This window comes from Phytophthora cinnamomi (genome assembly GCF_018691715.1).
Source record: "Phytophthora cinnamomi strain GKB4 chromosome Unknown Contig49, whole genome shotgun sequence".
NCBI classification, from domain to species: Eukaryota; Oomycota; class Peronosporomycetes; order Peronosporales; family Peronosporaceae; genus Phytophthora; species Phytophthora cinnamomi.
In genome coordinates this window covers 560,501-586,529 of record NW_027150982.1, presented here as the reverse complement: position 1 = coordinate 586,529, position 26,029 = coordinate 560,501, and the positions used below count along the sequence as shown (strand labels likewise).

General features: G+C 53.5%; 5 protein-coding genes across 6 annotated transcripts; all 5 read left to right on the top strand.

The window, feature by feature from the left end:
* Positions 1-6,857: 6,857 nt before the first annotated feature.
* Positions 6,858-12,866, top strand: IUM83_08200 (the record flags this gene model as incomplete). Of its 2 annotated transcripts, XM_067932558.1 has the most annotated exons (2): positions 6,858-7,641; positions 12,430-12,866. In XM_067932558.1, the coding sequence occupies 2 exons, from the start codon at positions 6,858-6,860 to the stop codon at positions 12,864-12,866; spliced, it is 1,221 nt and encodes a 406-aa protein (XP_067789963.1). The 2 variants fall into 2 exon arrangements, with proteins under 2 accessions (XP_067789963.1, XP_067789962.1); XM_067932557.1 differs by lacking the exon at positions 6,858-7,641 and having other exon boundaries at positions 12,468-12,866.
* Positions 12,867-19,088: 6,222 nt separating this feature from the next.
* Positions 19,089-21,609, top strand: IUM83_08199 (uncharacterized protein; the record flags this gene model as incomplete). Its single annotated transcript, XM_067932556.1, has 2 exons — positions 19,089-21,233; positions 21,313-21,609. 2 exons carry the CDS (start codon positions 19,089-19,091, stop codon positions 21,607-21,609), a joined length of 2,442 nt encoding a protein of 813 aa, XP_067789950.1.
* Positions 21,610-22,152: 543 nt separating this feature from the next.
* Positions 22,153-23,376, top strand: IUM83_08198 (Regulator of nonsense transcripts 1; the record flags this gene model as incomplete). Its single annotated transcript, XM_067932555.1, has 1 exon — positions 22,153-23,376. The coding sequence occupies one exon, from the start codon at positions 22,153-22,155 to the stop codon at positions 23,374-23,376; it is 1,224 nt and encodes a 407-aa protein (XP_067789949.1).
* A 635-nt stretch (positions 23,377-24,011) lies between these two features.
* On the top strand, positions 24,012-25,003 carry IUM83_08197 (Regulator of nonsense transcripts 1; the record flags this gene model as incomplete). The annotated part of the gene is made up of 2 exons (XM_067932554.1): positions 24,012-24,741; positions 24,828-25,003. 2 exons carry the CDS (start codon positions 24,012-24,014, stop codon positions 25,001-25,003), a joined length of 906 nt encoding a protein of 301 aa, XP_067789959.1.
* Positions 25,004-25,371: 368 nt separating this feature from the next.
* IUM83_08196 (Maltose O-acetyltransferase) lies at positions 25,372-25,938 on the top strand (the record flags this gene model as incomplete). The annotated part of the gene is made up of 1 exon (XM_067932553.1): positions 25,372-25,938. The coding sequence occupies one exon, from the start codon at positions 25,372-25,374 to the stop codon at positions 25,936-25,938; it is 567 nt and encodes a 188-aa protein (XP_067789958.1).
* Between the last annotated feature and the right edge of the window lie 91 nt (positions 25,939-26,029).

The following is a 26,029-nucleotide window of genomic DNA, read 5'->3' as shown; positions in this document are numbered from 1 at the left end:
GGTGCTTCGTGTGAAAACCAGGGTTTTGCGCTTCTTGGGCCCCACGGTGATGTCACAATCCATGCCAGTAGTGGCAGCAACGGTATTGATTGAGTGTTGACGCCGCTTTTTGTTGCTGCAATAGCCATGCATGGTTGTCTACACACAGGATGTTCAGAAAATTGGAGGGCAGCAGGAGAGAGTGATGCGAGTCCTTACCATTGAATACTAGATGCGATTGGGGCTTCTGGGCGCCGAGTCCAATTTCGAAATGAAGGCCAGGCGCCCGAGCGCGCGCGATTTTCGCGCCTTTGGGGCCTTTCAAGATCGCGCCTCTTCAATTTGAAGGATATCTCTACTTGGGGGGCATGTTTGAGTACATACGTTGTTAAAGATGCTTTTTAATAGCGTTGCAAGATGAGGGTGCTATAAAACCGTGACCAAACGAATTGTTTGATGAGACGACTTTTTGATCCCACGAAACAATTCGTTTTTTATCACTCTGTTTAATGACCCGTTTAATCTCGCCTAACCCTAACAATTAAACCGTTTGGTGAGGTTTTGGAAGGCACCCATTGGGTGCCTTCCAAAACCACCATTAAACAGTTTAATCCGATTTTTTTAATGCGGCGTTTAGGCGCCCTACTTGCCCTATTAAACCCCGCCCGATTGAGAGGTTATAAAAACTTAGGCCAAAACTCTCACCAAACACGGTCTATGTCCTGCGAGGTTTGGCACACATTGATGCAGATATAGTTAATTCACTATAGAGTGTAGAATGGGACAAACAGCACTAGGACAAATTTCGAAACGAAATTTCTATTTGTAAAGATCTCCGAAGGCGGGAAAGCTGCGGCGCGCCCTCTCCGCGCAACCGATCCCCCCTCAGCCTTTCATTTGAGTTAGCTCATGCAAAAGAAGGATGATGTCAGCGCCAGAAGCGAGCCTGATGCTAGCCCTTTGTGTAGCGTCACAGACGCGCCGGCATTCGCAAAGAGCTCTGGAAGATCTCCGACGCAGGTTGCATGACGAGAGAAGACGTTGGGAGTGGCAGCGACTCGTCCGCATGAGACACTACATCACCGTGAACTGCCTCAAGTCCCCGGAGCAGTCGTCATGGATGGACACATGGCGCAGCGGGACAGACAAGAACATGATCACAATAACAAGCTTGTCAAGGTATATTATCAATTTCCTCAGTCTATTATCGTTGTTAGTATTCTCACTCGTGTTAATATGTGTTAGAGGCTCTTTTAATCAACTCCTGGAACAGTTTTCTCCCCACTACAATATCCCAACCTTCAATCCAAAGGGCGGTCGCCCACGGAAGCTCCAGCACCATCACCAGGTGCTGGGGCTACTACCTCGCTTTCTACGTGGGATGCGAGCACCGAAGCAGACTCTGTGTAATGTTTGGCGTTCCTCCATCAACGCTAACTCGAGTTCTCAACGCAGCTGAAGACGCATTGACAATAGCTCTTCGCGACTTTGCGCCAGCCAGAATTGTGTGGCCATCCCTGGCGAGACAAAAGGCTCTAGCACTACTGGTAGCCTCAAACAACCGATGCTACAATTTACCTGGGGTTTCCTAGATGGAAAAAACTATAAGGTATTGACAATGTATTTAACGATACGATTTACTTGGAGCCTTACGATTAGTGTATTTGTTAATCAGGTGCAACAACCTCCAGATCGAAATATCCAGAATGCTCATTACAACGGCTGGTTGCACAGCGTGTTCGTCACGGGCACGCTGTGTTTTTCTGCGGACGGTCTTATCGTCTGGGCAAAGCACAATTGCCCAGGGTCTTGGAATGACGGCGACACCAGTCTCGACTTCCGGCGAAAACTATCATCCCCTGAGTTGAATCCGGATCCTCGCTACGGTGTAGTTGCTGACAGTGCGTTCCCGTGCAGCGCGGATATGACAGGTAAAATAATGACCCCTCTAAAGGAGGGTGATGCGAACCGCTTGGTACCATCCGTACGATCGGTTGCTAAAGCGTTGTCCAGCGCAATAACGTCAATCCGTCAAAGTGCAGAATGGGGCATGGGCTCCATTGAGAAAGTATACCATCGCCTGCTCGTGCCGCTCCCTTATGACAAGTCCAAGCGTCGGCAGCGCTTGGACAACCTGTTTAGGCTCGCAAACTATCGTGTTCGCACGGTAGGGATAAGTGAGATACGTACTACATTCGTACATGGTAAGGAGGATAGAAGGTATGAAACTTGAATTGAACATGTATGTACAACACTTCGAGCTAGCTCTTAACATTTTGGATTGCGTCGAACTCTTCCTCACTTTTACCTTGAAGACTTGAAATGAGCAACATCATTTGCTCGTGACGTTGACGTGCTTCTACGCGGTCAAGCTCCAGTCTCGCTTCGAATTGACGGCGTTTTTCTTCTTGTTCTTCCTTGCGATCAGCGCGATCAGCTGCTTGTTTGCGTTCTTGGTCCTCGCGAAGCTGCTGGGCATCTTTCCGCTCCTCTTGGCGTTTCGCTTCTGAAGCTGCAGCTTCAACGCGGCGCACTTGCTCGCGCTCTTCACGCTCCTTCTTGTCAGCGGCCGCACGTTCTTCTCGCTCACGCTTCTCGTCAGCACGGCGCTCGCCCCGTTCGTCATGACGTCGCTTCTCCTCGGCCGCAGCTCGGCGATCCGCCTCCTCTCGAAAAAAAAACAATAGTTCTTTCATTTCTGATCCAAAAGAGGCGTGGCCGGCCTCTATTTTCTTCAACTCATTGTCAATAGAGTCCATGCGTTGCTTGGCTCGTGTTCTCTTGGCACTAGCGTATGTGGCTGATGCTGCCCCCTCCGATGCAGGTCGCTTGGTCTTTCCTCTCACCACTCGTCCGCCCATTTCTTCGAAGTTGTCTCGTAGCACCCTGAGATCCCTCCCACCGAGTCTATCGCTGCTCGTGCTGAGGCGCCGGTGTCTCTGGAGCTCTTCCACGTCCGATGTAGCTCGTTCTGGGTTACGCGAGAGCATCGGGCCGTCAGGGTTAGCTACAGAAGGAACGGTCTGACGTTCGCGTGTTCGTGGACGGCCTGCAGCTCGTGGAGTTGTTGGACCAGTCGATCTCTGTGTCGAAGGAGTTTGGGGGGTTCCCCCGGCCGTTCTGGCTGAAGCATCGTTCGTGTCAATGAACAGGTCTGCTCTAGCGAATGCCTCTAAGCCAATACCACCACTACAACCCACAGCCCGCGCATTCTCCGCGGTCGTGGTTGGGAGGTCTTGCCCTGTAGTAGCGTCAATGTCGTTTTCGAGGTCAGCGGCAAAAGCCACAGGCACAGTACCATCATGGGTGACTATCGAGCCCACCATCGCACCGCTAGTGCCGAATTGCTGACTATGGGGCGGTGTGTGCTGGGCATATTGGCTGATGTCATCGAGGTTCCCCTCCTGCGTATCGTTATCTGAGGATTGGTCGTTGCTCCACTCGACTTCGTCGTCTTCCTCACTCTCGTCGTTGGTGTCGGCCTCGTCGTCTGGGTCGACCTCATCGCCTTCAGCTGACGTGCTCTTATATTTGGCTACCCCGGTAGCGGCAGCTACCTCCTTAAGGAGAAGGTCATCATCGTCTCCGGTGTCGCGTCCATCGTGTGAAGTGTGGGCTCCCCCCTTCTTTTCGATCGCACCTTGAATCTCATGTGCTAGAAAAATCGCCCTCTCCTTTTGAGTTAGCTGGTCCCCTTGGTTTCCCGTTGGCTTGGGTTTGGCGTAAAGGCTGCGAAACTTCCTTCGTAGCGAGTCGTAATCGCGCGGAGCCCACTTCTTCCTTTTAGACGCATTGTACTCCGCCGCGACCATCTCCCACATGTTCCGACCTGTAGGCTTATACTTTGCGACGATGTCGCAAAGCAATAGCTGTTCCCGTGGCCCGTAGTTCTGGTAACCAGGCTTTCGTCCGCGTTGCTACAAGGCATTAACATAGAATGCAGTTAAAGCTCGCGTCAGTACAGCAGCATCCACCCACCGTACGTACGCCCATGCTGTCCTCTGCTTCCTGCGCACGACTCGTCGAGGGGGGAAGTAAACCCATCGAAGTGGTGGGGTCAAAGATATCGCCTTCTATATGGAATCGAAGAGTACTAAAGCTTTGTATGGGTATAAGTAAAGATTCATTTGTGTTACACAAATTTCACACAATTGTCGGGCATGCTAGTTCAACAACCTGCTACCGCTACTCGAAGCAACGCACGGATTCACTACAATGTCGTGAGATGCTGCAAGTCGCGGTGTTGGCACCCTGACCAACCACAGCGGCACAAGAACCACAACTTGTCCCCATATGAGACTGTCACCTCCTCACCCGGATACACGTCACGCACCGTGACAGCGACGACTGTTAGCCGTTGCCCAGTCTGTACTTCATGGAATCGGGTGCAAGGATTGCACGCATGGTTCATGAATCTTAGCATACCGCCTGCTTCGAGAGCATCGATACCAATGTACTTCTTGCCCGTCGTGCGTGTGCGAAGGTGCATCCGGTACCCTTCGTTCACCGGGCCGTTCTTGCATGGCGGTCCGAATAAATCCATGTGCCCCACGTATTCACCAATAACTTCTCCAGCCGGAATAGGGGCCTTGGTAATTAAACCACGGATCCCAGTACGTGTGTTCCGTGCGATTGCGAGGGCGCGGCTCTCGTGAAGCGCGTTTCCACATTCACCACCGAATGCACAGTTGTATTCGGTACAAAAGCGACTGCTTCTCGCGTTAAGACAAGTGCTTGCCTTGCAGCGAATGACGCAGCCGCAGCCCAGCCCTCCTCTCACACCAACACTGACTGCCGGAAAACGCCAGCGGCGCGGGTTATACTGAGCGGTAAGGAACTTCACATCAGCTGGCCACTGCTCAGCTTTCCATTCTTGGCGACGATCCTCAGCACAAACACCAACGACAGTAAATCCCGGTGAACTCGATTGAGAAGCCGAATGCGCATCTTGTGTAGTTGAAAGAGACGACCGGTTGCCTTCCACCGTCTCAAAATCATCACTGTCGGACTCGAATATTTCCAGGTACCAAGCGGGCACGACATCACGCGGCCGAGCGAAAGGAACTCGGGATGTCTTTACTAACGAGTATGGTTCCTTAGGTTTCTGGCATGTCTTGGGCGGCGGTGGCTCCGTTGCCGGAGACCCAGAAAGACCACCTCGAGGTGAGGAAGAGGGAAGGGATGGCTCCGTTTCCGTTCTCTGGCTTGACACTGAGCTCTCGCCACCTCGATAGCTAGCTCCAAATTCAGACGATTGTGATAGCTTGAACTCCGAAAGTGGAGAGACCTGTATGGTCACCGCTTCGTTGACTGGAAGTGGCATAGTCACATGCCCAGAGCGCGTTCCAAAAGATGTTGAGCTCCAAAGTGAGGTGTCGCAAGTAGCGGACAGAAGGTTATAACCATCTTCCGCGTTGGCTTTGGAGAACGCCATGCTCGACCGGGACGCCACCGCAGTCTTCGCCGAAGTGGTAAATAATGTTTTGACAGCGTTGATCGTCTTCTTCACGGTCTCCGACACGACATCCCTCGTGGCAGGTGGAGCGTTGGATGGTGTGGCCGATCCCCCGTCTTGACGGAACGGCATCGAAGAAACACCGGGACTGGCAGCAACGATAGTGTCTTTGGCAGGTGTTTGGGGCTCGCGGTATTGGAACACTTCTCGATGCAGCGGGGAGAGTTACTGGATCGGATGCTTGACATCGCAGATAGGGACGCTACTGGAGTGGTGCTTCGTGTGAAAACCAGGGTTTTGCGCTTCTTGGGCCCCACGGTGATGTCACAATCCATGCCAGTAGTGGCAGCAACGGTATTGATTGAGTGTTGACGCCGCTTTTTGTTGCTGCAATAGCCATGCATGGTTGTCTACACACAGGATGTTCAGAAAATTGGAGGGCAGCAGGAGAGAGTGATGCGAGTCCTTACCATTGAATACTAGATGCGATTGGGGCTTCTGGGCGCCGAGTCCAATTTCGAAATGAAGGCCAGGCGCCCGAGCGCGCGCGATTTTCGCGCCTTTGGGGCCTTTCAAGATCGCGCCTCTTCAATTTGAAGGATATCTCTACTTGGGGGGCATGTTTGAGTACATACGTTGTTAAAGATGCTTTTTAATAGCGTTGCAAGATGAGGGTGCTATAAAACCGTGACCAAACGAATTGTTTGATGAGACGACTTTTTGATCCCACGAAACAATTCGTTTTTTATCACTCTGTTTAATGACCCGTTTAATCTCGCCTAACCCTAACAATTAAACCGTTTGGTGAGGTTTTGGAAGGCACCCATTAGCGTAAAAGGCATCGCTACCCACAGATAATGAATCAGTTCTCGACCCCACTCTTACGTACTTCTGCAGTACAGGCGTACAGTGCGTAAGAGGCTGCAGTCAATGACGCTTCTGCAGCGGGGCAGCACCAATTCGTCGAGTTGGTACAGATGAAGAACTTGCACGTCAATTCGTGGAGCTGACTGATATAGTATCTCGTAGTTCCGGCTAGTTCGTGGGTGAATTCGTCGTTAGCAGTAGACGTGGCTTGGTCGCGTTTGTTGACAAGTTTTGAGAAGTACTGCTGCGATGTGATTGGCTCTACCACTTCAACTAGTGATGGGTACAAATGAGCCTCGATGTCCAGAACTGATACGAAGTCCAGAACTGATACGAATATGCTTTCCCACAAGGTACTCTGAAACAAAGGTATATGTGAACAAAATAGTATCATATCCTGCTTTTGTTCACATGTGATTACAAAGGTTATCCATTCTACTGTCACTATAATTCACACCTCAAAATTTTTGCACGCCAACATATCCGACCACCACTTCGATCTTCCTTCCCACTTCCGATCGTCCCTCCAACGTGAAGAAGTGCTCGAGCGTGACCAATGAGCCGAGCGTGGGGGCTCCGCGTTGACCCGCTCGTGCCCGAGGAAAATCGCTGGCACTCGTCCCACCATGGTACCACTGTGACGACGCCCGACGCGATCGGCGACGCTTTCGTTGCAACGCTGCGGGATGCTGCGCTCGAGGCCGGCGACGGGTTGGGTGAGTCCGTCATTGCGGTCTGTGGGCGGCAAGTGGTCCAGCAATTGGTGGATTACGAGCGCGAGCCCCGGCTGCTGGTCAAGTTGGCGGACACGGGCAGAGTGGCCACGGTGCTGCTGCGGGCGTCAAGGACGGCGGCCGAGGTTGCGCCTGTTCGAGATGACGATAGGGACGAGGAGGAAGGCGAAGACAAGGACGAGGACAAGGACGAGGAGGAGAGGGAGCACGTGAGCAAGCTGACGCTGTGGAGACGGTCCCTGGCAGAGGAGAGGGTTCGGCGGATGGAGGCGATCTACGAGCCGTTGCTGAGTGACGACACCAGGCTGATGGAGGAGGCGGGGGACGAGACGCAGCAGCAGGAGATCCTGACGTTGATGAAGAACGATGTGGAGATCTACGGGGCTGTGCTGACTGAGAGGGAAATGGATGTGATTGTCGAGCTGTACTCGCGTATCGTGCGCCGTTCGGGTGTGGTGGTGGGGACCATCCCCCGCTGGTTCGCGACGACAACGAGTCTATGGCCGGATGCGGCGAAGACTGTGATGACGGATACTGGGGAGGACTTTGCGTGCCAAATTTCGATTTGGAGAACGCTACGCCACCCCAATGTGTTGAGGCTTTATGGTGCGTGTCACGTTGGGCAGCCGTTTGTGATCCACGAACCGTACAATGCCATTGCGACAGACATGTTGTGGGGTGATTTGTTGGGTTTGGCAGTTGGTCTGGAATATGTCCATGAGCGAGGGTTTGTATATCGGGAGTTGACGATGGGCACATTCCGTCGGCTTTCTTCAGAGCGGAGGCTTGTGGTGACTGGCATGGGACTGATGCGAACTAGTGGAGATGAACAGGGTGGGGAACGCGGTCGAGCAGCTAATGTAATGTCCTTCGGTTTGGCGCTTTTGGACATTTTGCAGCGCACGTGTGGAGATGGGGGAGACCAAGTGGAGGAGAAGTACTTTGTAAACCGACAGCTTCCCAATTCAAAGCCCAGCCATGTAACAGATGCGGAGTGGGAACTGGTTTGCTCGATGTGTTCCGTCATTTTGGCTAATCGTCCATCTATGGCAGAGGTCGTGTGGGGTGTTAGAAATCTCATTTTGCTACCAGATCGATATCTATGGGAAACTGAAGAAGTGTCTAAGGCGGCAGTGGGAACATATGTAAGCCAAGTCGAGGGGCTCTTAATATCTGAGGTATTAGAGAAAGTAAAGCAGCTGTGTGAAGAGGTTGCAGACAATGGCTTTTTGTTTCGTTCCGTGTTCGATCGACTGGTAAACATTTATCAACAACTTGAAGAACACTTCGAAAGTGTACCAAGAGTCTTTCTTCAGGACTTTTGTGTTATACTACACAATTTTCGCCGCTGCCTTAAAAAAATCGTCGTTGCGGAAAGCTACGTTGCACCTTCACTTGATTCGCTTGATTCGCTTGATTCGCTTGATTCGCTTCACCCCCTTAATTCGCTTGATTTGGTGGATACGTTATGCTCGGATAACCCTTTCAGATTTCACTATTATCTAGATGACTTGATGAGCGATGCCCCTCGCCTGCTACATACGTCTCAGCTTCATAGATGGCATCATTTACTACAGGAGGTGATCAAACTAACACACGAAGAAATTATGACGGCTTGGGGGAGTATGAACGCTTATGAGCTTAGAGGAGATGTGATCGATACTAGTGAATCATCTGATGAGGGTCAAGACGCCCTGGGGGCTCATTTTCTCGAGTCATTACGGGAGAAAGAACGGCACACGAGAAACGCCGTAGCCATAAATGTCCTGCGTCGTGATGTGGAAAAGAAGCTTGGCAATTACAACTCGGAACCCCGTTTGTTGATTCGATGGGCCCAAACCGGTTACATTACTCGTCTCATTGATCATGCAATGAAGTCTGCAGTTGGTATTCTGGGGCTAACGTCTGCGGCAACGCAGTGGCTCAAAGCGTTGCAAGATGAACGGAAACAACGCGAGATCTTTTACCAGGAATTGGTAGCGGATAGCGCAAGGCTTGCACTAGAAATGGGTGACCACAGTCAAACCCGAGAAATATACACGGTGTTGCTTTACTCACGTAAAAAGTACGCGAGTGAACTGAGCGCGAGCGAACAGGACATTACCTTGTCACTTCTCAACAAGCTGAAAGAGCAGTTACATGCCGACAGCATTTCGATTCCAAGGTGGTTTGCTCTATCAGAGAGTCAGTGGTCCTTTGCACAACGATCTGTGCTATCTGGAGATGAGGCATCGTGTGTGCAACAGATAGAGATCTGTGAACAGCTCAACCACCCAAATGTTTGCAAATTCTACGGCGCGTATCATGTTGGACGTGCCCCTTTTGTTATTCTCGACGAGACTGTTGCTTTAACCTCGAAGATTACCTCTGAAACCAAAAGTGTGTGGAGACTGCTGCTTGATTACGCGCATGGATTGCAGTATATAATCAGTCGGGAACTCTCTTATACGTCCTTGTCGTTGGCGGATCTACGCGTTACATGGGATGGCAAACGAGTCCTCAACAGTATCGGCTTAGCGTATCAGCTTACCGATGACCTAGACTATTCCAGAAGGGAACTATCGACCTCCAATGTCTCCGCATTCGGTCTCATTGCATTTCAGGTACTAGCACTCAAGTATCTACCGACGAAAGCCGCTCGCGACGAACCCAGCGATGACTCATCCAAGTTGCAGTATGCTCAAGAGCTCAGCAAAGAATGGCTTCGAGGTATACAAGAGTGTGGCTGGCCAGCGTGTGCGAAAAGTGATAGTGCGGGTGATGGTATGCAAGCCGACATAGTGAAGGTGTCAGAGACGATGTCAATGGATAAATGGAACTTGTTCTGTAATTTGTGCAAGGTAATCCCAGGTGTTAGAACAGATTTAACAAAATTTATCTCGGTGATGAATGAATTGGCACGAGCAAGAGAAGATCCGGGCACACCTGTGGAAAACGCACCAGCAAGGCTGCTGGGAAATATTAACGAGGTTATCTGTCCTTCGTCCGGGCGGAAGCTAAGAGATGTTCTCGCCGAAATCGAAGACGAGTTAAAGGAGATGAGTGGCCCACTTCATGACAATAACAGGCGCGTGGTTGATCGGCTTCTGGATATCTACGTGCAAATGGAGAATCCAGTAGAGCCGCTGTCAGTTACTGTTGTGGATGGTTTCGTTGTACTGGTACAGGACTACTGCATCCAGGTCTCGCGTCGGCTTGAGCACTGCGACTTTAGTGCCCATGATGTCATGATGGCCAGCGTCGCTCTAACTGTTGCTGACAGAAATGAGCGCATGCACGATTCGCTTGACGATCTAATCAGGAATTCCGGTTGCTTGAATGGTGATAATCCTGTGCACCAGTGGCAGGAGCACTTCAGAAAGCAGGCGCGACAGGGGTACCAGGACACAGTTTCAAAAGATGAGGATGCAGGCTATGCTACTCCTGGTGACAAGCACAGTGACAGCCCTCGGTGGCTACTTCCGACAGACGAGGTGCAAATAACAGAACGTATTGCGCATGGGTCTTTTGGTGCCGCGTACTGGGGAAAGTGGTTGGGCGCGGATGTGGTCGTGAAAAAAATACTAACAAATCAGGATGAACACCGAAACCGCCAACAGTTCCGGCGTGAAGTCGAGTTATGGTTCTCATTAAATCATGCCAACGTGATTAAACTGTACGGCGCTTGTCACGAAATCAACAAGCAACCTGTGTTCGTGTGCGAACAAGCAATCCATGGCACGCTGCCATCCTTTCTGAAAGACAAATCAGCAGAAGAAATCTGGGGCGCGCTCTACACTGCAGCTCAGGGCTTGCGTCACCTGCACGAGCGAGGGATTGTGCACGGTGACCTCAAGGGCAATAACATTTTGGTCTGTGACAACAATTACGTTAAGTTGGCTGACTTTGGTCTGAGCGCTTTTGCTAAACCCGTGCCGACAAGAGTTGAGAAGCCCGAAAGTATCGGTGCTATTCGATGGAGAGCTCCTGAATGCTTTCAGGGATTCAAGGCTACGTTCGCATCCGATATTTACTCTTTTGGTATGTGCATTGTAGAGGTAGTGACGGGTGAGTTTCCGTGGGGGAAAATGGATGATCCTGCAGTGATATGCCAAGTAGTGAAAAAAAAGTCACTGCCACCACGATTGGAAGCATTTAACATCGATGAAAAAAGGCTGGTAAAAGGTATGTGCCGACACGATCCAAAGGATAGGATTGACATTGGCGCGGTCGCGTGTCTTTTGTATCAGCTTTACTCCGGAATGGGTTCACTAGGTGTGTCTGCAGAACAGGACGCAGATTACACTGATGAAGCAATTTTGGAGCGGTTTATGGCTATGCGAAGACGAGAAACCCTCCCTAGTAGTGTCGAAGAGGTGCCTGAGTGGTTTATTCATGCATACCATATCGACCGAGACCGCCGAATATTTCCCGTTAGGTTTGCAAGCGTTTACACAGCACGCTGGGCTGGTGCTGAAGTCGTGTTGAAATTTTTTGACAAGAAAAATATCGTGAAGATACTCGAAGAATTCCGACGTCAACTTCAAATCTGGTCTGTGCTCGATCACCCGAACATCATTCAGTTGTACGGTGCTTGTCATGTTAAAAATCCATTCTACGTTTGCGAACGGGCTTGGAACGTAACGCTTACCGAATACCTGAAATGGAAGGATAAAGCACTACCTTGGCGCTGTCTGCTGGACGCCGCTTTAGGGCTGCAATACCTTCACACATGTGGCGTTGTCCATGGAAATCTCAAGTGTGACGAGCTTTTCGTTTCCGATAGCGGCAAAACGAAAGTGGGAAGTTCCGAGCTCACCTCGTTTGCTGGTTCCGACGATATTTACCGGGTAGCTGACACTGAGATCCGCTGGAGGGCACCTGAGGTCTTAGATGGCGGAAAATCAACGTTTGCAGCTGACATCTACTCGTTCGGGATGTGCGTGATTGAAGCTCTTACTGGCGAATACCCGTGGGGTGCCGAGAATGACATCGCCATCACATTCCAAGTGAAGCGAGGAGAACTGCCACCGCGACCTGCCCAGATGAACGACTGGGAGTGGGAACTCGTCAAGCGCATGTGCCGCTTTGATCCCAACAGCAGAATCTCTATCGATGCCGTCGTCTGCTACATCAGCGGCTTGAACGCAGAGACTAGCTCTTGATCAAAAAATGGTAAATACCTCTAGATACTGATAGTTATTATCACTAAGCTTCGCTACAGGTGGTCAAGTATACAAATATACCACTTGGTTATGGGGGATTGATGGATCACCAACTCTCAAAACCAACTACACCTCCTTCTTAGAGGACGCCACGTTGGAGGACGCCTGGCGCTTCGTGCTGCCGTGGTGCGACCACGTCCGGGGTGCCATCAGCTACTCGGAGTGCGAGTGCTCGTACCCGCCCTTCCAGGCCTACCACGGCATTCCCCACGCAAAACCTCCTTCACCCTGTCGGACGAGGAGGCGGAGCAAGAGATAAAAATTCAGAGGTTCAACCTTCGAGAGGCACTCAAGCTGCTCTCCGTCGTGGCTCTAGTGGAGAAGAGTCTTGTCACAAGACGGAAACTCTTGATGCAGAGCGGCGTGTTGGCCAGAGGGTTCACCGCCTCCGGGAAGTTCGACGCGCTCTCTGCGCGCTTCCTGCTGGAATTGCCCTACGGGAAGCGGATCCCTGCGGACGACATCGACAGCTTGATGAGAGGGGTTTTCGTGCACGAAACCGGCCCCGAGCACGCCCTTGGCGGCGACTTGGTGTTTTTCTGCGGGGTCGAGCAACACGACAACCCCAACAAGAAATACATTTCAGCGTTGAAGAAAACGATCGAAATTTGGAGGAGGAAGCGATAGCTGGGGATGTCCCGGATGAAATTGAAGTTGCACTTACGGTCCAAGTGCATCCAGTCCATGCGAAAAGTGGAGGGGGCCTGGTTAATTACATGCAGAATGTACCGACGGCGACTCGCCACCTTGGAGAGCAAGCGTGGCCTCGGGTGGGAAGCAGCAAAGGACTACCAAGAGTGACGTTTGTCTTGGAATCCATTGGGGCTGACCTCAGGCCAGTGCACATGAGGTCAGAGGTGACAGCGTTGGTGGAGATTATGGCTCGTGATGAGATTCACTGTTCGGGGCTGAGCTTTTGGCGAGATCTCGGGTATGCTTTGGCAGCTCCTGCGAAGCGAGGCGCAGCGCGAAAGGCAGTTGGGAATTTCTGATGAACTTGTTTGGTGGAGCAACAGGTGACCAGCAGGTGACTGGGATCCAAGTAATGACTGGTCGCCGTGCCAGCACATCGACAGCTCCCAGTCAAGTGATGGTAGAGTCTCTAAACATTTTCTGCGACCCCTCTCGGTCGTGGTTCTTGAGCGTGTGTGCTCTGCAGCTGTCATGAATGAGACCACTAACCACGTATCAATTTCAACGGACTTGAGTGATCAAGACAGAGAACTCATCGCGTGGAGGTGGCGATGGATTTATTTTTTCCTCAAGCTCAACGTCGGTCACACCTTCAGAGACTTACTCTTCAAAACTTCACTCTAGCTGAAGAAGATGTGGATGCGATTCGAGATGCCGTCACAACAAACCATCCCGAAGAAGCTCTGCTCGGTTTGCCCCATGTGGAGGGGGTACGACCCACTTACTCCATAAAACCGAAGAAAGGTATTCGATTACAACCCATGGATACAGATGAAGTTCTCGGGAAGAACGCGCCATTTACAGTTTGCAGGGAGATTCGAGGCATCAAGCTCCTGACCGATGACACTGAGGACGGGTGGGTAGATGTGCTGGTGCCTGGGTTGGGCAAATGCCAACTCGCCGATCTAGTCTTGTTCAAGAAGCTGCTTTGTTTGCTGGTTACAGAGGAATATTGTCTTTCAGACCGACCCAGATGACAACGTTCTGTGTCAATTTTTGGATTTGATTGGGCTCTCGCTGGTGTTTTTATGCATTGAAGTTTCGAGCTTTGGCACCTCGATGCTTGTAAGAATTGCTGCAATCTGTCCACAATTGAGAGAACTTGCTGTTTGTACCCCAGCAATTGATGTTCGGATCGAAGTTCGCGACAGAAGATTGCGAAACCAGATCATTATGGACCCGCAAGCAGCGCCTTCGTTTGGAAACATCCGCGATCTCCTCACGTTTTTCTGTATACCGCAGCTACTACTTGCTAGCTCGGTGAGGCGACTACGTGTTCGCATTCCCAGAAATAGCGAGCCCGATACTCACATCGTAGCGCTGCTCTATCTGCTTGCACGGAACCTCACGGTGGAGTACCTCGATGTCGTGTTTTCGGACTTTAGATTACCATTTGTACTGTTGCTCAAGAAGTATCACCTCCAAGAGCTGCCAGTTATCAAAGAGAACTTGCCTTTAAAATCGAAACTGGGATTTCTCAGCGTGATGACACCACCAAGTCGTCAAGATCGGAGCTCCAGCATATCCAAGCGCACTCGGAGCTCACGTTGTCTGTATGAGCTGGATAGACATATAACCGAGTTGATATTCACGTTTGCAGCTACTCCCGCGTTCCGCAAAGTATATTCCCGCCACAGTGGCTTTCAGCAACTTAGAAGTGATCAATTTCCGATATAAGCAGTAAGCGGAGTTGGCGTCCATACATGTACGACACAAGAACCGTCAAGGACGGGTGGGTTCGGTAATTAGAGCGGGCACACGTCAACAATCATTCTGATGTAGTCGCGGGCTAACGGGAAAGGGATTCCAATAGACCTTTCTGTAAGACCAAACGAAAACCTCCTAACGGCGAAAGCTGAAGCACTCTCTCAACCTCGTAGCCGCCGGATAAGTGTCGTCGCCATGGCGTTCGTGCACCCCGCCTTCGTACTGGAATGTTTGGCAAATCTGCCTGATGATGAATCTGAAGAAGAATACTTCATGGAGGGCTCTTCAGACGATGAAGATGAGTTCGACGAAGGCGCGTACCCACTAAACACGCAGGAAGGAATGGTTAGGCGGTTTAAGACGATGCGTGGCAGGTTTGTCCAGCATGGAGGCATATTTGGCGAACCACGAAATGCCAGCACCAGTACTTTTTCAGCTGACGACGGCAAGCCCGAGTCCGATATCAAGTCGCTGTGGCCTCTCAAGCCCATAGCCGGCAAGGAGTTAGAAGTCGGTACAACACACCGAGGTCGATATCTCTGCGGGTGGGTTGCCATCGACGACGCGTTCTTCGGCATTGCCTTATCCTCCCTCATTCTTGAAGACGTGACGGGGTACCTGGTGGAGATCGCCGCCTACGGCTTGGTCGATCCCGAGCTCCCGCCGCATGAGCGGCAAGATATTCTGTCCCGTTATTTCCCGAAGGGCCAGCCCATAATCGTGAAGGAGCCGTATTACAAGGCTCGGATAGATGGATCGATGGCGATTCGTGTTGATAAACCAGAGGAGATCCTCCCATGGCGAGGAGTGCCAACAGATCTGACAAGTTGGAAGGAGCTCGGCAACGAATTCTTCAGCGTCCAGAGTACCGGAAATGACGGTCATGGGGCATTGACATGCTATCAGCGTGCGATATATACCGTCGAATCCGAAGTCCATACGCTGATGCTGCTATTGAACAATCTCGCAACCTGTCGATTCAAAATGGGAGACTATGGCACAGCCACCCAACTCTCGGGGGCAGCCGTGCACCTCGACTCAACGTATGCCAAAGGTTGGTTTCGCCTTGCGTCAGCCGTTGCTGAAAGTGGAGCGGGATCTTTGGCCACTCGCGTTGTTGCCCACGCGCGCAGAGTAGTGCCGAGCCTGTCCTTCGAGGAACTACAAATGCTAAATAGTACACTGAAAACTGGCGCCGCGTCCAACAGAACCACAGCGTTCCCACAGGTTCAGTCATTTGCAGAATGGTGCGTGAAATTGGAATCACCAGGGTTCGTGCTTACCGAAGGGGATTTATCTGGAGATATTAAAACCGCAGATGCTTGGCGCAAGGAAGGATCGGCCTATTTTGCCAAGGGTGATTTTGGTGCTGCCGAGAAATGTTATCGAAAGGGGTTAGCATCGAACCGAGTATGCAGTCGAAATGTATCAATTGTGTTGAACAACATTGCCGCGGTGCAGTTAAAATCGTGCCGAGAGACTAGCAGCTGTAGTGACGGGTTTGAGAACTTGGAAGGGGGGATTCCTCGTGCGGAGCTCGCACTTCTGAACTGCACGGTGGCGGGTATTATTGACCCACTGAATTTCAAGGCATGGCTACGTTGGGCCCGTTGTTTGCAGAAATTGGCATTTTCTCAAGAAACGTGTATACGCCAGCTGCGAGTCATTCGCACCAGCATTGTATCAATGACGACATTTTCAAAAGATACTATCGAGCGACTCAAAGATTTTCAGCGTAGCATGGATACCAACATTCAACAGCGCAAGACCAGCGCCAAGAAAAGAAGGCAGATGGCTCTTCAAAGTCGTCTACCGTCTACTAACGAGAACCATTCTTCTGGTGTACCGCTTGGGGAAGGAGAAGGAAGGAATTGATGAATGCATCGCTCGTCTGGATGCGTTCATTGAAATAATGCGCTCAAAATATGCCAGGGTAAAGTCTCAGCCTAACTCCCGGCTTGAGGATATCCCACGCGGGATCAAGATGCTTTTGCACGATCCCCCTCCCAAGATCCACACCGAGTTTCCAACGGTTCGGGGATGGCCAGACGGCATTGACCCCATATTTGCCGAAAAAGTTCTCTATCGAGCGTACTTGCAGGCCACGTTGAGCCCTTGGGTCGGTGCATATCACATGCGCAGCGGAAAATTCTTTGAAGACCTAACTGTTGATGACCGGACTAATCGATGGCATGGAACGGGGGCAATGAAAATTTTTAAAGAGAGAGGTGTTGTGAGGTATGGTGATATTGTGGATGGCCGTGAGGCAGTCAGTGCCGGTAAGTATGTTCCGAAGTACGAACCTTGCGTTCGCTCCAGCTTCGTCAACAGTCCCAGCCGACCAGAGCTCTATTTTTTTGGCTCGACTCACGTTGCCGTTGGATTCAATGACTTCAGCAGTCTCCTTGCTGCCACGCTTTGCGACGAATCCAACAACAATTCACCCTTGAAATGGGTTGGATTCGAAAAGAGCGAGTATGCTGTCGCCAAGTGCAAAGTTGTCGCGCACATGCTGGGGTCTTCGAGTGTGCAATTTTGAAGTGTTATGGAGGTTTGGCTTTCGTCGACATGGAATGAATCCACGTTGAAGGATTTTCGGCAAAGTGCCAGCGCTGTGCTAGAATCGCTGAGCAAGCGAAACGAAAACCCCAAGGTGATGTCGTATCTTCGCCACTGGGTGTCAGTCGAGCCAACTTCCGCAGCAGAAGCGCGCTCTGGATTTTTGTTGAACTTGGAGAAACACAACAAAATGGTGTTTAGCGCGTTGTGCAGCTTCAGGCGTGAGATCGATCGCCTTGACTTGGCTCAGTATATGCTGAGTGGAGAGATCCGAGCGTCTTCGGCCATACTGAATTTGATGGAGAAGGAAGAACCTTGTGCGGCCAGCACGAGAGTCGATGCAGTTCGGTCCGATCACACGAAGCCCTTGAAGAAGCGCAGCCGGAAGAAGAACAAGAAGAAAAACAAGAAGAAAGGTGTGGCGAAAGACACATTTACAACCCCTCACTTGGCACCACTGGTTGGCAATGTTACGATGTGGAACGTCCCTGACGATGCACCACCTCTCAGAGACGATATTGTCATCAACGCGGTGGAGTTCATGAACTTGTTGGAGGACTATGTCGAGCGAGAAAAAAAGCAAGATCGTTCTAGTGAACGGCTATCAGTGGTCGATCTGTTCATAATTCACATCATGAAGGACCTGAACCGCCTTCGTGGACTGATATTGGCAGACAAGCTGATAGTGGACGTGCATCACGGCGTTATCAAGGCGGTTCGAGGAGAAGATCCCGTGAATCAGGAGGTGCTCGCGTGTATCGCGGCGATGCATCCGCGGACAATCAATCTGCAAATTTAGTCGACGACTTTTTGCCAGACGATTTCCACGACGCTGCTCGATGTATGGCGGATGTGTGCACTATGCCTACAGTATGAGAGGGATCACCCACGTGTGTGGAGCGTCAATCATGGACTTTGATCCGGGGGACAATAAGTCGTGGATTGATGCTGTCCTGGACTCGGCATTTGGGGCCGAAAACGAGTCAGATCCAGAGGCTCTTCCATCGATCGAGGCCATACTCAAACATGAGGGGCTGGACAAATTGCTGTTTCTGCCCTACCGCGAGCATTCCCTCAATGGCGCGGCGTTCGTTCTCGCAAATTGGCACGTGGGTCGATCATTTTATGAAGAAGGGGGAACTGACAAACCAAGCTTTGCAGCGGCTGGGGGTGTTAAGTACTCCATTCAACCGCGGATTGCAGAAAGGATGCATGGAGCTACTGTTGCCAAACCCTCTCTATCGCGCACCTGTAATTCTTTGTATGAGCTGGTGCTACGATCCCAATGTGCGCTTGGTTCCAACAGACAATCCATCTAAAGCGACTACTGCCGTTGGTGCGGCATTGCTTGCTCGGTTGATGCAACACCTCCACATGTAAGAACTTGGAAGACAACAAACAATTGAGATCTAGTCGGCGTTTTTTATTGAACTACTTCTAGCCTATAGTCAATGGAGCCCCCCGTCACGCAGCAGATCCACTCGACCGAACGACTTGGGAGCTTTCGACTTAACCGACGCGTTGCGCTCGATCTTGACACGGTTCAACTGCGTCCACCAGCGACGTCTTATCAGCGTCAGACGCAGTCTCAATAGACACCATCGAGCTCGTTCCAATGATGTCGTTCACCGTCGCCAGCAACAGCTCGAAACTCGGGTACAAGTTGTCACTGACAACCAAAACGAAATGTACCCTACAACTTCCCCCTTTGCCTCGCGACCTTACTCTCCGTTCCAGTATGGAAAAGTATCGGGGCGTCCGCTCAAATCCAGTGACTTGCAGTTTGTATGCCTCCAGTTGGCGCGCTCCGCCTTCCCGCCAAAACATCATCTCTCGCCCGGCCTCGGGTCACAATCCCTTCCTCGGTCATCGGCGCGGAGCTCGGCAGCCATGAGTCGCGAGGAGCTGGCGCTGGAGACGCAGCTGCTGCTGCAGGAGGCCACGCAGGTGACGCAGCAGGCGGCCGTGGAGAGCGTGCTGGACGGCGCCGGCGCGCCGCCGCCCGAGAGCGAGTTCGAGGCCGCCAAGAGCGCGCTGCTGGCCAAGCTGCGCCGCAAGAAGGAGGCCAACCGCGCGCAGCAGCAGCGGCTCAACCAGCGGCGCTACGGGCCCGCGGCCAAGAGTCCCGCGGCCGAGGCGCAGCCGCTCTTCTCGCCGCGCAAGGCGCGCGCGCTCAACCTGCCGGTGGCGGCGGCGGGCGCCAGCGGCCGCAAGAAGCAGGACATGCTGGCCAGGCTGCGCACGCAGGCCATCCAGCAGGGCGCGCAGAACATGGCCAAGCTCTTCGGCTACGCGAGCTACGAGGAGCAGCTCCAGCACCTCAACAAGATCGAGAAGATGAAGATCCTGCAGGACGAGATGAAGGACAAGCAGGAGAAGGAGAAGGAGCAGCAGGAAGACGAGAAGGAAGAAGAAGAAGAGAAGAAGGAGGAGGAGAGAGATGAAGACGAGCAGGCGATGGAGGTGGACGCTGATGCTGGTGCAGCTGATGCAGAACTGGAGGAAGCGAAGCCTGAAGCTGAAGCCGAAGCTGAGGGTGGAAACGCTAAGGGTGACGAGGTTGCGGTGGCGTCGGAGGCTGCAGCAGACAAGGTGTCGCCACGCAAGGCGTCTCCGAAGAAGACGGTGGGCGATGCAGCTGCACAGGACGAGCAGGAGAGTGTCAAGGTGGTGCGACGACGCAACCGCATCCAGAAGCAGGATGCGGAGCAGGACGGCAATGAGGCTGACAGCGAACAGGACGACAAGGATGGGGATGACGCTGATGTGGATATGGAAGACGCGACTGCTGCCGTCGAAGCTACGAACGATACACCGGAGCAGGATGAAGACGCTGAGAAGGACGGAGAGTCCTCTGAACTAGCGAAGTCGACTAAGCCGAAGGACAAGGCTGCGGGTTACCGCAAATTGCTGCAGGCTGAGGCGATGCAGAACCGTAAGCGTAAGCGGCTGATTAAGGGTCGCGGCGCGGACAATTTGGTTGAGTCTGAAGCCGAGGAAGACGAGGAGGAGGACGTTCTTAAGATCGGTGGTCTGGGCGATTTCGGTTTCGGCGTGCCTCAGGCGAAGACGCAGGAGTCTAAGGAGGCGGAGGAAGAGCGCAATGCGCTGAAGCTCCGCGAGGACGATCTTGATCACATTGTCGATGACCTCTCGGACGATGAGCGCGCGCAGGAGCAGGACCTCGACGAAATGTTCCGTCGTGAGCAGGAAGATCAGGATCGCCAGCAGGTGAAGGAAGTCATGCGCAACGTCAAGGAGGGTTTCGGCCGCAACCGCCGTGCATTCTCCGGCCTGCACTCGGGCTCAGAGGCGCGTGGTCGCTTCAACCTGGACGAGCTGGTGGCTGCTGACGGCAGCAAGTTCGAGGCTGCTCGTCTGGGACTGCTTGAGTCGGACGAGGAGCTCAGCGAAGGCGACGACGGCAAGAAGAAGAAAAAGAAGGTGAACGCTGACGGCGAAGAAGTTGAAGAGGAGGAAGAGGAGGAAGAAGATGAGGAGGCCGAAATGGAGCGCATGCTGCGCGAGCGTTTCATGAACCAGCCCAAGATCTACGTGACCTCGTCCGAGTCTGGCAGTGACGATGAAGAAGAAAACGAGGCCAAGAAGGACAACGGACCGGACGGTGACGAGGTCGAGTCCGACGAGGAGCGCGAGCGGCAGCAGATGAAGCTCTTCTCGGAGCGTGCGCGTATCAACCGTCGAATGCAGCGCATGAAGGACCTGCAGCGCCAGATCGCACTGGAGAACAACGAAGCTGACCCCACAACAAAGAGCAGTGCAGCAATGCCGAACCTGCTACTGGAGGAGGACGAAGACTCGCAGGAGCTGATGCACTTGATGAAGCGGACAGACGTGGACGCGACGCCGAGCAGCCAGACTGCCGCCGACAAGACCCAGAAGAAGACTCGGACAGACCGCCCGCGTCCTAAGCTCGGTCGGTTCAACTCGTACGGCGGCATGACGTCCACGTCTCGGAGCTCGTCGTCATTCAGCCGCGTGATCGGCCACTGCAAGCTGTTCAGCGCCAACTCGGTAAGTTTATGGTACCTGTCGTTTTGTTTATGGGATGGTGGAAGTGACTAATGGATTACAACATGCCCTGCATCTACAGTCCGGCGGTGCTTCATCGTCGTCCAAGGGCTTCGTGTTCACCTCGTTCAGCTCGGACAATGCCGAGGACGGCGGCAACGAGAACGCCGCGCCCAACAACGACGAGGCCATGCCCGCTGCGCGTCCGGAGCTGGGCAAGAGCAAGAGCTGGGGCGGCGCGAAGGCAGCACCGAAGCGCCGCGGAGCACCTGGTGCCGGCAAGGCCGCGGCTTCCAACAAGAAGCGCAAGAGCGGTGGTCTCTTCTCAGTGCTGTCCTCGTACCAGTGCGTCTCGAGCACGAGCCAGAGCCAGGAGTGATCCGACCAGTGTAGCCATCCTAGTTGTTAATAATCTAAGTTAGATTCAGTTCTCAGTAAATTTGCCACATTTAACTTTGTCGTTTATACAGGTAATGTCCCTTGCAGAGGGTGTAGAGTCTAGAAAACCTCAAAAGCAAGGACCACTTTGGGGAATCTTGTCAATTCGAATACAATCGTATTCATGAGGGTATACGATATATCTAGTTGGTGTTAAAGTTAGAGGGTAAATGTCTGCGCTCACCATCATGTCGTGCCAGCGACGTGCATAATCCGAGCAGCTCCATGCCGCGATCCAGTGCATGCCGAACAGCAGGTCGTCTATAGGTTCACTTCCCGTTTGAACCGGCTGGCGCAGCGCATGCCATACGATGGGTAATATGCCGCCAGCGCCATTGACGATTCCGGATCGGACCATCTCGAGACGAGTCAGTTTGCGCCGCAGGTGGGAAGAGCTGCGCGGCACGAGTTGGGCTCCGTATCGACATCTGTGGCGACGCTGGGCGGCGGCGCGAACGGGTTGTCATTCTCCGCGAATCCACCCATGTCGTCGGCCCACTCGTCGCTGGGCAATAGCAGCAGCAGCAGCAGCAAGGGCCATGACAGCAGCAGCAGTTCCTCCTCCTCCTCCTCCTTGGACGGCGACGTGGGCCCCGCCACCATCAGCGGCCCGTACCGCGTGGGCAACTCGGACGGAGACACGTGCTCGTACCACGCGCTGGAGCAGGGCGCGTCCTGCCGCCGGCCGCGCACGTGCTACGAGTGCCTGAACTCGGACGTGGCCGGCGTGAGCGACGGCTGCCTGCTGGCGCCCTCGGGCTTCTGCGAGGACATGTCGAGCTACGAGGCCAACCTGGACTTCCGCCGCAACACGACGGGCGAGGACCTGGGGCTCACGGGCTGGTACAACTACTTCCCGTCCATCAACTCGACGTACTGCGAGCCGTCGGACGCAGCCTGCCAGCTCTGCGACGAGCTCGTGAACAACGGCAGCCTGAGCCAGGCCTCGCACTTGGGCCACACTTCGCAGAACGTGTCGACCGAGGTGGAGCGCCAGTTCTGCCTCGGCGCGGACGGCTGCGTGTGCATCATGGCCTGCGAGACGGACAACTGGGAGGCCAACATGCCCGCCGAGTGCGACACGAACGGCAGCAACTCGGGCAACACCAACAACTCGTCCACGGACGCCACCAGCTACAGCACCATGCTCATCTTCTACCTCGTGCTGCAGGTGGTGCTGCTCGCCGTGTTCATGTACAGACGCGGGCTCTGCAGGAGGATGGCCCCGCAGAGACCCCCGCCGCGACCGGAAGGCCCGTACAATAACGTCAACGCCATCACGTCGCCGTCCAACCGGCTGCGGCTCTCGGGCTGGCGCAAGATGCAGACCAACCTGATCGAGCGCGAGAAGAAACAACGAGCCATGCAGCAGCCGCAGTACATGGCGTCGCCGCGAGTGGAGGGTGCGACGGTGCAGGTGGAGGAGGAGGACACGACCACTCCGGCAAGGCCGCTGTCGCCCCAGGACTCTGCCCGGAACAACGACAGCGCTCGAGCTGCGTACACGGAGGTCCAGGACGATCCGGTTGCCACCGTGAGCACTTGTAGCAGGGAGCGTAACGACAGCATCCCGTCACAGCAGGACGCCGCAAGTGTCGACAGCGACGTCGTGGTCGTCGAGGGGTGTTATGGGGAGAGGATAGCCACGCGGGCCGATCGAGCGTCGTCCACGGTCGCAATGCTCGAGGCTCGCCGGGATGCCGCATAGAGAGGGGAGCAGCTTCTATCAAGTCTCTCCGCCGAAAGATTGGCAAGTTTTGTCTGTGCGCGGTGATCAACGCCCCGCACGTATGCAGCGTTGGATGGTCTATAAGTTAATGAAAGTGGGGACGGGCTGGCCGCACAGTAAAAGATGCAACCGTCAACCTCTGCTCGCCTTACTCAACAGTGATACCATCAGCTCCGCTACATGTACAGCGGAGACCATGGACATTCCGCTGGTGGATTCCAAAGTATCCGATTCAAAGAGCGCAATATTTTCTAAGCCAGATATTCACAACCAAGAACTCGTTCTCTCGCCATGGAGCAAGCGAATAAAGCGACTCCTATTACAGCGTGAGCCAAAAGTCCATGCACAGGTCTTCCCGAGGTCCGACGCCCTAGCCGGTTCCACTCGATGATGCCACTTTGACGAGCCACCACTTTCTGTGCGCTTCAATCGCTTTTCCGCCAATCACGCGCCTCCACCCGACGTATCCGCCAATGGTATCACTTCAACTCCCATAGCATCCGCATCAACAGCACCTGCGGCGATCAGATGCCCTCTTGACGGTCGACCAGCGTCTGCCTGCCTGCCTGCTCGACGCGCTGGCATAACTCGAGGCGCGCCACTCTTCGTCTCTCATGGCGTCCAGCTCGAGCTCCGGCAGCACCGACAAGACCGGCACTGTCGGCAGCGGTTCGGCGGCGTCGGTCTCCTCCACGAGCTCGAGCCGCACGAACGCCGACTCGGACACGTGCGCGTACTACGGCCTGGAGCCCGGCGAAACCTGCTTGAAGCAGCGCAACTGCTACGACTGCCTGAACGTGCCGGTGGCCAACGACCCGGAGGGCTGCGTGCTGTCGCAGTTCGGCTACTGCGAGTCCATGGTCTTCTACGACTACACGCTGGACTACCGCGTGACGACGGGGCCCAACGCCGACAGCGGCAGCCCGTACAACTTCTCGGGGGGACTCTACCACCAGTACCCGTCGGTCAACACCACGTACTGCGAGGCCACGGACCCCGCGTGCCTCGAATGCAACACCATCGCCGTCAACTACTCCATGCAGAACAACTACCTGGCCCGCACCACCAAGTTCTGCGTGGGTGCGTCCGGCTGCGTCTGCGTGCTGAGCTGCGACCCGCTGGTCTGGAAGCTGCGCACGGTCTCGCTGTGCGACGACTCGGGCTCGGACTCGAGCTCCGGCTCGGGCTCGTACAGCTCGAGCTCGTCCTGGAGCCCGTACACGACCAGTCCGTCCATCATAGTGAACCGGGCCAGCAACAGCAGCTTGAGGTACCTGTACTGGCTGCTGGGCATACCGGCCTTCATTGTGCTGCTCGTGGCGCACTACTGCATCCGCCTGAAATGTGAGAGCGCTGCGGATTCAGTTGACGAAGGGGTTCTGGGCTCTGATTTTTGTGGCGTTTTGTTATTGTTTTTTTGCTGTTCCCAGTTATTGAGATCCGGCGACGAAGGTTGCTGCAGATTCCCAGGCGATCTCCGAGAGACCGGTTGCGGTTGTCGGCGTGGCGAGCGCTTCATGAGCAGCTGATTGATAAGGAGCCGGTCGCTTCCGTCGCGTGCCACATTGCCCCCATCTCGACTGTGCAGGAAGGGCGGATTGTGTGAAGTAGTGGGTTTTAAGTTAGTACTTCAGCACGAGGGGAATGCTGATAGAGTTATAGTGGCGTTGGGTTGCTGTCGTGACATGAACCTTTGCGGGATGAAAGACGTGAAGCTGGAAAATAAATGGAGACAGTGCTCGTGGTGACTGCAAGTTCGACCAGTTCTGCGTTTGCTTGGCATGGATTTGCTTGCACAACTGAGGCATCTGTTGCACAAGAACTGATCACACTTTCGCTGACAAAGGAGTTCAAACTGCACAACTTGGGCCGCCCATACCAGCTCGGGCTGCTGAGCACCCTCAATCAGTCACAGCGACTTACTATTCAGCAATTTGATCGACACCGCCCAAGTCAAGGCGTCATTCATTCAAGATGGGCACCGAGAAGGCCAAAATGATCCGTGGTGAAATGCACAACCTGATGGACGCGACCCTGGCGGCAGACCGACAAGCAGCGAGGCTGCTTACGAGGAAGTACAACGACCTGATGCCGGGCCAATACGCTGAGGGAGATGCGGTGCTCTCGAGTTTACTGGGCGCGAAGGGCCGAGACTGCTTCATTGAGAGGCCTTTCCACTGCGACTACGGCTATAACATTCGGCTGGGCGACGACGTCTACCTCAATGTTGGCTGTGTGCTGTTGGACGTGTGCCCGATTACTATCGGTGACAGAGTTTTGCTGGCGCCAAACGTACAGCTCTACACGGCCAGTCACCCTCTTTGTCCCAAGAAGAGGGCTGCCAAGCTGGAGATAGGCAAGCCTATCACGATCGAAGACGACGCCTGGATCGGTGGCAATGTTGTGATTGTGCCTGGAGTACGCATTGGCCACGGCGCGGTGATCGGTGCTGGGAGTGTCGTCACAAAGGATGTCCCTCCGATGTGTGTGTACGCTGGAAATCCGGCCAAGTTTATCAAGAAGATCGAGCCTGAGGAGTAAGCAGTTGGCTGCTCTCCCATTGTCGCCTTAGAGCAGAATCGCTATTATACATATAGCCTCGGTAGTGCTCACTAGAAAAACCCGGCTGGTA